This window comes from Oncorhynchus kisutch, unplaced genomic scaffold (assembly GCF_002021735.2).
Source record: "Oncorhynchus kisutch isolate 150728-3 unplaced genomic scaffold, Okis_V2 scaffold1052, whole genome shotgun sequence".
In the NCBI taxonomy this organism is placed as follows: Eukaryota; Metazoa; Chordata; class Actinopteri; order Salmoniformes; family Salmonidae; genus Oncorhynchus; species Oncorhynchus kisutch.
In genome coordinates, this window is record NW_022262997.1 from 4,676 (window position 1) to 17,106 (window position 12,431).

At 48.5% G+C, this 12,431-nt stretch overlaps 1 protein-coding gene across 1 annotated transcript in view; it reads right to left on the reverse strand.

Moving 5' to 3' along the window:
• Positions 1–252: 252 nt before the first annotated feature.
• The window catches only part of LOC109876265 (dual specificity mitogen-activated protein kinase kinase 5-like), a 77,649-nt gene continuing 65,470 nt past the window's right edge, over positions 253–12,431 (reverse strand). The window contains exon 14 of the mRNA XM_031817523.1: positions 253–1,322. Within this exon, the coding sequence (XP_031673383.1) occupies positions 1,215–1,322 (108 nt within the window). The 3' untranslated portion in view covers positions 253–1,214. The remainder of the gene's footprint in view (positions 1,323–12,431) is intronic.

The following is a 12,431-nucleotide window of genomic DNA, read 5'->3' on the forward strand; positions in this document are numbered from 1 at the left end:
ACACATGGGTATACTGCCAGTAACACACACATGGGTTACTGCCTGTACACACACATGGGTTACTGCCGTACACAACACAGGGGTTACTGCCGTACACCACATGGGTTTACTGCCGTAGCCACACACATGGGTTACTGTCCATGTACACACACACATGGGTTACTGCCTGTACACCACACAGGGGATTACTGCCGTACACACACAGGGGTTTACTGCGGTACAACACCACTGGGTTACTGCTGTACACACACATGGGTTACTGCTGTACATACCGACACACACAGGGGTTACTGCTGTACACACACATGGGTTACTGCCTTACATACCGACACACACACGGGTTACTGCTGCACACACACAGGGGTTACTGCTGTATGCACCGCCACACCTCCACATTCACTAGAAAGCTGCCAACAATAAAGCGTAACAGGTTATCCGAGCCTCATCCTGGAAAATAGCACTTCTTTGTTATTGTAAAGCCATTTGGGTTTTCAAGCCCCATCTCATCGTTGATCACTTACTCTGACATTCTGCCTAAAGTCTTAGAAATAACTAAGTAGGCAAACAGTCACGGAATAAGTCCCACTCACTTGTAAATTCATTGATAAAGCAGCGTCATCACACAGCCAGGTTTGGAGTGTGAGAGTCGCCAGGATACACCATCAAGACATCAGTCAACACGCCAAGGGCCCAGATAACAAAGTTCCACTTGCAACGAACGTTCAGTTGTAAAGATCCAGTATCCTCTTGGCTTACTGACGTTGGACGTACAGACGCCCTCTTTACACAATGGACGTCTTCAATACGTTTTAGAAACCGCGTCTTTGATATTTACTGTCCACTCCTGGGGTTCACGAATGGTGAAAGTCCAGAGAGATTGGGGCATGATATTAGGGCCGGGACCATACCAGTATCGCAATATTGTTTCTATGGCAAAAATGAAAACACAAAGCAGACTAAACTCTTTCAGTCCTTTAAACACCTGCTGTATGTAAAATATTGTGAGCTATAGATAGAAAATAAATAAATGTGACTCTGGATGACATCATAATGATGTTTTGTTTCCAACATCAGGACTGTTTTCCTCTTCCCCCGCGCTTGGTGTTTTGTTTCTTTGCCACGATATTAACGAGTATAGAGATACTGGTATCATCCTGGCCCTACATGATACCCTTGACCGCTTAACTTCTCTGTGATCTCCTGTGTTTACGGGGTCACATCTGTCCCTGAGCCTGGGCTCTTCTCTCCTCTAGACAGCGACACACCCACATGGACACCACCTCCGCATTGCCATCGTCATAGAGCAGGATGAAGGCATGGTCCTGCAGACAGAGAAGGTAGAGAGATGGAGAGAGATTAATAGTGTCTCCGGTATGGATCCAGTGATTAGAGTATACTGTACATAGGTCACGACCAATGGAACAGCCAATCTCTCAGAACATCTGGAAAAATTACCACATTGGTCAATAAAAACACACTGAACTAAAAATAATATATTTATTTTCCTCTTAGAAAGGAGATCAGTTCCGATCTCCTTTAAGATCTTTGTTTAAATTATTTTCAAGGACATTCAGAATTGACGAGCAGGAGCGTCCACCAGAGCTGTTCCCAGAGAATTGAATGTTAATTTCTCTACCATAAGCCACCTCCAAAATCGTTTTTGAAAATTTGGCAGTACGTCCTACCGGCCTCAATCGCAGACCAAGTTTATGGCGTCGTGTCGACGAGAGGATTGCTGATGTCAACGTTGTGAACAGAGTGCCCCATGGTGGGGGTGGGGTTATGGTATGGGGTAGGCATAAGCTACGGACAACAAACACAATTGCATTTTATCGATAACAATTTGAATACATAGAGATACCGTGACCCTGAAGCCCATTGCCGAGCCATTCATCTGCCGCCATCACCTCATGTTTCAGCATAATAATGCATGACTCCATTCACAAGGAACTGTACACAATTCCAGGAAGCTGAAAATGACCCAGTTCTTCCATGGCCTGCATACTCACCAGATGTGACACCCATTGAGCATGTTCGGGATGGATTGATGTGTATGACAGTGTGTTCCAGTTCCCACCAATATCCAGCAACTTCGCACGGCCATTGAAGAGGAGTGGGACAACATTCCACAGGCCACAACCAACAGCCTGATCAACTCTATGTGAAGGAGATGTGTCATGCTGCATGAGGTGAATGGTGTTCAACCCTGATACCGACTGGTTTTCTGATCCACGCCCCTAACTTTTTAAGTTATCTGTGATGAACAGATGCATATCTGTATTCCCAGTCATGTGAAATCCATAGATGAGGGACTAATGAATTTATTTGAATTGACTGATTTCCTTCTATGAACTGTAACTCAGTAACATTTTTGAAATTGTTGCGTTTATATTTTGGTCAGTATACATACTTAATAACAAGGAGTGGCTGGAGTCTTTGACCATTTTTATGGCCTTCCTCTGACACCACCAGGTATACAGGTCCTGGATGGCAGGGAGCTCGATCGCAGTGATGTACTGAGCCGTACACACTACCCTCTGTAGTGCCTTGCGGTCAGATGCCAAGCAGATAAAAAAACAAATTGTTTTACCTTTATTTAACTAGGCAAGTCAGTTAAGAACACATTCTTATTTTCAATGACGGCCTAGGAACAGTGGGTTAACTGCCTGTTCAGGGGCAGAACGACAGATTTGTACCATGTCAGCTCGGGGGTTTGAACTTGCAACCTTCCGGTTACTAGTCCAACGCTCTAACCACTAGGCTACCCTGCCGCTCCAGATGCCATAGCAAACGGTGATGCAGCCAGTCAAGACGCTCTCAATGGTGCAGCTGTAGAACTTTTGAGGATCTGAGGGCCCATGCCAAACATGTCAGCCTCCTGAGGGGGAAGAGGCGTTGTCGTGCCCTCTTCATGACGGGGGAAGAGGCGTTGTCGTGCCCTCTTCATGACGGGGGAAGAGGCGTTGTCGTGCCCTCTCCATGACGGGGGAAGAGGCGTTGTCGTGCCCTCTTCATGACGGGGGAAGAGGCGTTGTCGTGCCCTCTTCATGACGGGGGAAGAGGCGTTGTCGTGCCCTCTTCATGACGGGGGAAGAGGCGTTGTCGTGCCCTCTTCATGACGGGGGAAGAGGCGTTGTCGTGCCCTCTTCATGACGGGGGAAGAGGCGTTGTCGTGCCCTCTTCATGACGGGGGAAGAGCGTTGTCGTGCCCTCTTCATGACAGGGGAAGAGGCGTTGTCGTGTCCTCTTCATGACGGGGGAAGAGGCGTTGTCGTGTCCTCTTCCTGACGGGGGAAGAGGCGTTGTTGTGCCCTCTTCATGACGGGGGAAGAGGCGTTGTCGTGCCCTCTTCATGACGGGGGAAGAGGCGTTGTCGTGCCCTCTTCATGACGGGGGAAGAGGCGTTGTCGTGCCCTCTTCATGATGGGGGAAGAGGCATTGTTGTGCCCTCTTCATGACGGGGGAAGAGGCGTTGTTGTGCCCTCTTCATGACGGGGGAAGAGGCGTTGTCGTGTCCTCTTCATGACGGGGGAAGAGGCGTTGTCGTGTCCTCTTCCTGACGGGGGAAGAGGCGTTGTTGTGCCCTCTTCATGACGGGGGAAGAGGCGTTGTCGTGCCCTCTTCATGACGGGGGAAGAGGCGTTGTCGTGCCCTCTTCATGACGGGGGAAGAGGCGTTGTCGTGCCCTCTTCATGATGGGGGAAGAGGCATTGTTGTGCCCTCTTCATGACGGGGGAAGAGGCATTGTTGCGCCCTCTTCATGACTGTTGGTGTGTGTGGACCATGATCCTTAGTGATGTGGACACCGAGGAACTTGCAGCTCTCGACCTGCACCCCTGCAGCCCCGTCCATGTGGATGGGGGCGTGCTCGGCCCTCCTTTTCCTGTAGTCCACAATCAGCTCCTTTGTCTTGCTGACGTTGAGGGAGAGGTTGTTGTCCTGGCACCACACTGCCAGGGGTCTGTCCTCCTCCCTATAGGCTGTCTCATCGTTGTCGTCGATCAGGCCTACCATCGTCGTTCCATTTGCAAACTTAACGATGATGTTGGGAGTCGTGAGAGGCCATACATTCGTGGGTGAACAGGGAGTACAGGAGGGGACTAAGCACGCACCCCTGAGGGGCCAACGTGTTGAGGTTCAGGGTGGCACTATGGTGTCACCAGAGAGACACATTCAGTCAGGACAATAACTGCTACACCAAGACTCTAGCACAAGGCTTCCCATAATCAATCAACCAATGCTCAAACCATACAAACACCAAATGCATATAATCCTAGCCATATAGAGTCCAACTAGCACTGTGGAGATGGTGACAGAGGTCACATGACGTGTGACACATCAGTGACAAGAGCACCATGCACTGATACAACCTCATCTGGAGAGCCTTGTGTCAGTGATGACCTCCGCCGGGTTCATACAGGGGTCAAGGGTGAAAGTGGTGGGGGTTGTCACGGAGACGGGCCAACGGTGACTGACCGCTACATTTATTTGGTGTGTCGAGTAGAGGGACAATTAGATCAACGACCAAAGCCATCGCTCTTTAAATGGACTTGTCACCCCTGGTTTCCCTGACACAGGACCTTCACTAACAGGCACTAACAAACACAGCAGTGTTAACAAGAGTCCAATCTGGCCGAGAACAGGGGATATAAGGGACCTTGTGTGGGGGACAATGAATTTAGCCAAATCAAAAAATGAATGGAGGATAGATTACAGAAGGTAACATTGGAACAAGGACTTGATGGTGTTGAGGTGTAATATACAGTAATGTAAGTGTAGTTTGTATAAATACTATATTTCAATATGTTTGGATTCTGTCAGATATTTTACGTTTAAAAGGCAATGTTCTGCAACCTTATCCCAAGTTAGACCCTAAAGACCCGTAAGGACATAACTGGCAGTCCAGTCCAGACGGGGCCCGGTCCAGTCCAGACGGGGCCCGGTCCAGTCCAGACGGAGCCCGGTCCAGTCCAGACGGAGCCCGGTCCAGTCCAGACGGAGCCCGGTCCAGTCCAGACGTGGCCGGTCCAGTCCAGACGGAGCCCGGTCCAGTCCAGACGGAGCCCGGTCCAGTCCAGACGGAGCCCGGTCCAGTCGTGGCCGGTCCAGTCCAGACGGGGCCGGTCCAGTCCAGACGGAGCCCTGTCCAGTCCAGACGGAGCCCTGTCCAGTCCAGACAGGGCCGGTCCAGTCCTGTGTCCAGTGAGTCTGAGGGACTAGGAGAGCCCCATCAATCCTGGTGTCCTTCTAATGGGCAGCTGGGGCTAAGATAGACTGAGGTTAATTACTCTCATATCAGTGTGTGTGAGAGAGAGAGAGAGAGAGAGCTGGAGTGGATGCTCTTGGATGCCCCAATGTTCTGGGTACCCATCTCATCAATCATTGCTGTGCCTGTACAGAGAGAGAGAGAGAGGGGGGAGATGGAGGGAGTAAAGGGAGGGAGAGATGGGGTCCAGAGTAATGTCTTTAATATCCAGCTCCTGCTCTCTGCTCTCGACCCTAACAGACTGGCCATGTCTGATGGAATCTGACCTGAATGAAGGGGGAGGGGCTTGGCTTCTGCCTTTTTAATACCTCATAGACAGATACACACAGACGTACGCACACACACCCAGTTTAAAGACAGACATGGAGAAAACCCACTAACTCGGACAAAGTTATTATTGGAATCCCAGTTGAGATGGTGTCATAATTCAGGCTAAAATTAACACACACACACCATGTTTTTTCAAGGCCAGCCAAATCTCCACAATGCGTGGACAATAAAGCTTTTATAAATGTTCCACACACACACACACACGACCCGCCATTAATTAAAACACCTGCCACCAGAATTAAGCCGAAAACCAGGAGGACGTTATTAAGAGTCAAATGGAATAAATACTCTTTAGTTAGGTCATTTCAGGTGCTACAGCTTTACCTTTCCAACGAGCCGCGTGGAGGATAGAGGGAGAAAACTCATTTAAAAAGTACCACTACATTAATCACAGTCTCAGAGCATCAAAGTGGGATAATCACCTGAATGGGCTGTTCAAATAAAACTGCCACAAATCCCAGGGGAAATTCTACCGTACTCTTTAATTGTTTGGAGTTCTTTGATAGGCTTTTTAATCGAAGATTAATTTATGCAATTTTAAATAACTTCAACATATGATTAATAAGCTTTGGAAAATTAAACGGAGTCGGAAGCAATTATAACAAGTGGCTGGTCATCACCTCATTAGACGTTGTTGGAGGAACGCGACGCAGTGGATGAGTGTGTGTGTGAGAAGCCGTGTGTGTGTGTGTGTGTGTGTGTGTGTGAGAAGCCGTGTGTGTGTGTGTGAGAGGGGTGGGGAGGGAAAGAGAGAGAGAGAGGAAGAGACAGAGAGAAAGGTTGAAAGGTCAGAAGAGTAACTAGGTCTTTGCAGATTTGCATGCTAATCTCCAGCTCCCACAAGGAAACTGACTGGCAGACAAGGTAGGTGTGTGTGTGTGTATATGACGAGGGCTCTTTGAGGTGACATTTTACTCCAGTACTTCCACTGTGTGTGTGTGTGTGTAGGTGTGTGAGAGATGGATTCTATATGAGATGATCCGTTACTCCAGTACATCAACTTAAAAGAGGGATGCCGTTACATAGGCCAAACGGCATCCGTAGAGATGGCTAAATACCATATCTACCTAGAGCCTGCGCTGCAAGGGAGCTGGCTACACTAACTTGTAACCTTGTAGTTAATCAACACTGACTTTCTCATCATGATGAGGAAAATGAGACTCAGGGAATATTCTCTGGGCAGCAGTATGATGAGTTGACAAGCCTGGAATAGTTTAAATTCTATGACAGAGAGAGTAAAAACAGCTGCCATTAGGCTTTTATGAATTAGAATTATGAATAAGAAGTTATTATTATATTATATATTATATAAAAGATGTTTGCATGGTTATGTTCAACTAGTAAACACAGACCACTCCCCCAAATCCAGAATTGTCTAAATTCTCCTATTTCACTTTGTGAAGTCTTCCTGAGTAAGAAGCCTTACTATGTTCAGTGTTAGGCCCTTGGGGTCAAATGTGATAAGAACGGCCCCGGTGTTAAAGTGTCGACAACAGAAATGTCTGAGACGCTGAGAAAACCTTCCATCTTGCTAATGTGTAAACAAGTGGAGGAGATTGGAGTCCTTTTAAAATCCTGTCACTCGCACGGGTCCCAGTGGTGACGCTGCGTGAAGGATGGGACTTTAAATCTCAGTTCTCTCTCTGTTCTGGGGCACCCGCAGGACTGCTGAACCCTTCCACCTCTTTACACCCTTAACAGCCCGTGCCGCACCTTTCAACCTCTCCAAACACACACTCAGATTACTACACTCAACAGTCATTTTTACATGGGGGTTTCTGCAGGGTTTTTGGCAAGTGGAGGCGGTCAGGGTCCTTGATGGAGTTGGGGACTGTCTAAGACTCGACACACACAACACACACACGCACGGCCCCTTTTGTCACAGACAAGGGGGCTCATCTGGCACCTCTGGGTAGGGGAGTTTGAAGGGGGCGGGGGGAGGGCTGCGTTAGGGACAAAGGTGCTAAAAGGCTCGTTGACAATGAGGGCCCTCCGGTGGGGAATAGAGGAGGAGAAGAGATGTCAATCAAGTCACAATCAGAGACAAGGGGATGGTGGGAGGGAGTGGATCAGACACACACACCTCAGAATGGAAAGGGTGAGTACAGAGACCCCTTACAGCGTTACAACAGCTCTTACAAAAACGAGAGGGAGAGAGAGACACACAAAGAGAGAGAGAGACAGAGAGAGAGAGACACACAAAGAGAGAGAGACCGAGAGAGAGAGAGAGACAGAGAGAGAGAGACAGAGAGAGAGAGAGAGAGACAGAGAGAGAGAGACAAAGAGAGAGAGAGAGAGACAGAGAGAGAGAGAGAGAGAGAGAGAGACAGAGAGAGAGAGAGAGAGAGAGAGACAGAGAGAGAGACAGAGAGAGAGAGACAGAGAGAGAGACAGAGAGAGAGAGACAGAGAGAGAGAGAGACAGAGAGAGAGAGAGAGAGACAGAGAGAGAGACACACACAAAGAGAGAGAGACAGAGAGAGAGACACAGAGAGAGAGAGAGACACACAGAGAGACAGGCATTCATTGCAGGGAGGAAGGAAATATGTATTTCAGAAGTATTCCTACCAGGTCAGACGACACTAGACTAGAGCATGGTGGAGCCCTGGTCATTTCCTGGGAGCCAGCCAATGGAAAGTCCCTCAGTGTGTCATCGTATTATGAACACCTTGATAGGATATCATGAGGTAATGTCCTCCTAATGAAAGATGCATCAGTGGAAGGAGAACACACTGGCACTTTCCTGACAGACACAGCTGTTGTGATGCAAGTTGTGAAGACATTATTTCCAAAGAGACACACATACACACACACACACACACACACACACACACACACACACACACACACACACACACACACACATACATACATACATACACACACACACCTGATTTCAGCTCATACTTTACTGGTTGACAGACCCTCTGCCCTGATATTGACCTGATGACAACAGAGGAACAATGTTGAATCGTCTATTTAACAGGTTCTTTCTCTTTCAGAAATGTTATGTCTCCCAGTTCTGTGTTGACCAGTTAGCTCAGTTTAGCTATGAAACATACCAGCTGTGGTTACCTGGACTTAAAGTCAGTGTAAGCCGTTATTACGACTTGTTATAACACAAAGGCCGGTTTCCCAAACTAGATCAGACTAAAAAGCACTTTAAATGGAGAAACTCTACCAGAATGCCTTTTATTCCCAGACTGTTTTATTCATCTCTGTCCAAGAAAACGGCAACAAGTCTCCCTTCCTCTCTCCTCCCTCCCTTCCTACCTCTCTCCTCCCTCCCTTCCTACCTCCCTCCCTCCTCCCTTCCTTCCTCTCTCTCTCCTCCCTTCCTTCCTCTCTCCTCCCTTCCTTCCTCTCTCCTCCCTTCCTTCCTCTCTCCTCCCTCCCTCCCTTCCTACCTCTCTCCTCCCTCCCTTCCTACCTCTCTGCTCCCTTCCTTCCTCTCTCTCTCCTCCCTTCCTTCCTCTCTCTCTCTCCTCCCTTCCTCTCTCCTCCCTTCATTCCTCTCTCCTCCCTCCCTTCCTACCTCTCTCCTCCCTTCCTTCCTTCCTCTCTCTCTCCTCCCTCCCTTCCTCTCTCCTCCCTCCCTTCCTACCTCTCTCCTCCCTCCCTTCCTCTCTCCTCCCTCCCTTCCTACCTCACTCCTCCCTTCCTACCTCTCTCCTCCCTCCCTTCCTCTCTCTCCTACCTCTCTCCTCCCTTCCTACCTCCCTCCTCCCTTCCTACCTCTCTCCTCCCTTCCTGCCTCTCCTCCCTTCCTACCTCTCTCCTCCCTTCCTACCTCCCTACCTCTCTCCTCCCTTCCTACCCCTCTCCTCCCTTCCTACCCCTCTCTTCCCTTCCTACCCCTCTCCTCCCTTCCTGCCCCTCTCCTCCCTTCCTGCCCCCCCTTCCTACCTCCCTTCCTACCTCTCTCCTCCCTCCCTTCCTCTCTCTCCTACCTCTCTCCTCCCTTCCTACCTCCCTCCTCCCTTCCTACCTCTCTCCTCCCTTCCTGCCTCTCCTCCCTTCCTACCTCTCTCCTCCCTTCCTACCCCTCTCTTCCCTTCCTGCCCCTCTCTTCCCTTCCTGCCCCTCTCCTCCCTTCCTACCCCTCTCCTCCCTTCCTACCTCCCTTCCTACCCCTCTCCTCCCTTCCTTACCCCTCTCCTCCCTTCCTACCTCTCATCCCTTCCTACCCCTCTCCTCCCTTCCTACCTCCCTTCCTACCCCTCTCCTCCCTTCCTACCCCTCTCCTCCCTTCCTACCCCTCTCCTCCCTTCCTACCCCTCTCCTCCCTTCCTACCCCTCTCCTCCCTTCCTACCCCTCTCCTCCCTTCCTACCTCCCTTCCTGCCCCTCTCTTCCCTTCCTACCCCTCTCCTCCCTTCCTACCTCTCATCCCTTCCTCGCTCTCTCCTCCCTTCCTCTCTCTCTCCTCCCTTCCTCTCTCTCTCCTCCCTTCCTCTCTCTCTCTCTCTCTCTGTTTTGCGTCCCTCTCCCCTCAGGCCCTTCATTTCCGTTCTCCGTGATGAGGCACGAGATGAGGTCACGGCCGCGTGCCTCTGTGGCGAGGGTCTGATTGTCTCACGCACCCCCCCCCACCACCACCGTGTACATATTAACAGTCTATATACACATTCCATCTGTATGTTAATGCAGCTTGCCACAGCTGGAATCCCCAGTACAAAGTGGCGTGGTTCACTAATAGTTATTATCTTCACGGCCTTATTCCTCCAGGAGAGCCGGTGGAAGACACGGCAAATTGTGTCTCTTTACGATTATGCCTCCGTGGGCTCGCTCATCAGCTTGGCATGGATGGTGGATGAGGATGGGATGCGGCTCCCTCTGATTATTGATATGGCTTTTATTGACGTCATTCCCGCTGTGGGGTTTTATGGTATGAGCATTAGTGGCTGTTAGTGATGCTGGTGTCCTGGGATATGTACAGTCTGTTTGGTTATTGTCTGACAGTCTGTCTGACTGTCTGTGACTATGGGATGTCCTACTAACTAACTAACTAACTAACTAACTAACTGATAGACCTAAACTAAGAGAGAGATACAGAGAGAGAGAGAGATACAGAGAGAGATGGAGAGAGAGAGATACAGAGAGAGAGAGATAGAGAGAGAGAGAGAGATACAGAGAGAGAGAGCGATACAGAGAGAGAGAGATACAGAGAGAGAGAGATACAGAGAGAGAGAGAGATACAGAGAGAGATGGAGAGAGAGAGATACAGAGAGAGAGAGATAGAGAGAGAGAGAGAGATACAGAGAGAGAGAGCGATACAGAGAGAGAGAGATACAGAGAGAGAGAGATACAGAGAGAGAGAGATACAGAGAGAGAGAGATAAGGAGAGAAATGGGTCTGAGTGTTCAGTTCTCTTTCTCTCCCCTCAACTCCTCTTCCTTGTGTGAACACACACACTCAGTTAGCACTTTCGCCTTTACACTCATCCCCAAAACACACACACACACACACACACACACACACACACACACACACACACACACACACACACACACACACACACACACACACACACACACACACACACACACACACACACACACACACACACACACAGTCTATCTATACACACAGAACCACAGTCTCTCCCTTCCCTGTCACAGCTCTTAAAAGGTAGCTGGTGTAAATTGCTGTGGCCTTGTGCACTAACACCAGATCAGAGAAACCCATCAAGCCAACACTCGTAGTGAGACAGACTCAGTCAGACTCACTGGGGGTAGAGGGGACATGGAACTCACGTCCAGACAGATATGTCTGTGTGATATCTTCCTATAGTCATGTTTTGGTTCACTTCCATAACCTTGGAGGTTTCTATAGTCTGTAACATGGTAACTCACCATAAGGTTGGTAGGAGGCTTCTATAGTCTGTAACATGGTAACTCACCATAAGGCGTCTGTAACATGGTAACTCACCATAAGGTTGGTAGGTTTCTATAGTCTGTAACATGGTAACTCACCATAAGGTTGGTAGGTTTCTATAGTCTGTAACGTGGTAACTCACCATAAGGTTTCTATAGTCTGTAACATGGTAACTCACCATAAGGTTGGTAGGTTTCTATAGTCTGTAACATGGTAACTCACCATAAGGCTTCTATAGTCTGTAACATGGTAACTCACCATAAGGTTGTTAGGTTTCTATAGTCTGTAACATGGTAACTCACCATAAGGCTTCTATAGTCTGTAACATGGTAACTCACCATAAGGTTGGTAGGTTTCTATAGTCTGTAACATGGTAACTCACCATAAGGCTTCTATAGTCTGTAACATGGTAACTCACTATAAGGCTTCTATAGTCTGTAACATGGTAACTCACTATAAGGTTGGTAGGAGGTTTCTATAGTCTGTAACATGGTAACTCACCATAAGGTTGGTAGGTTTCTATAGTCTGTAACATGGTAACTCACCATAAGGTTGTTAGGTTTCTATAGTCTGTAACATGGTAACTCACCATAAGGTTTCTATAGTCTGTAACATGGTAACTCACCATAAGGTTGGTAGGTTTCTATAGTCTGTAACATGGTAACTCACCATAAGGCTTCTATAGTCTGTAACATGGTAACTCACCATAAGGTTGGTAGGAGGTTTCTATAGTCTGTAACATGGTAACTCACCATAAGGTTGTTAGGTTTCTATAGTCTGTAACATGGTAACTCACCATAAGGTTTCTATAGTCTGTAACATGGTAACTCACCATAAGTTTGGTAGGTTTCTATAGTCTGTAACATGGTAACTCACCATAAGGTTTCTATAGTCTGTAACATGGTAACTCACCATAAGGTTGGTAGGTTTCTATAGTCTGTAACATGGTAACTCACCATA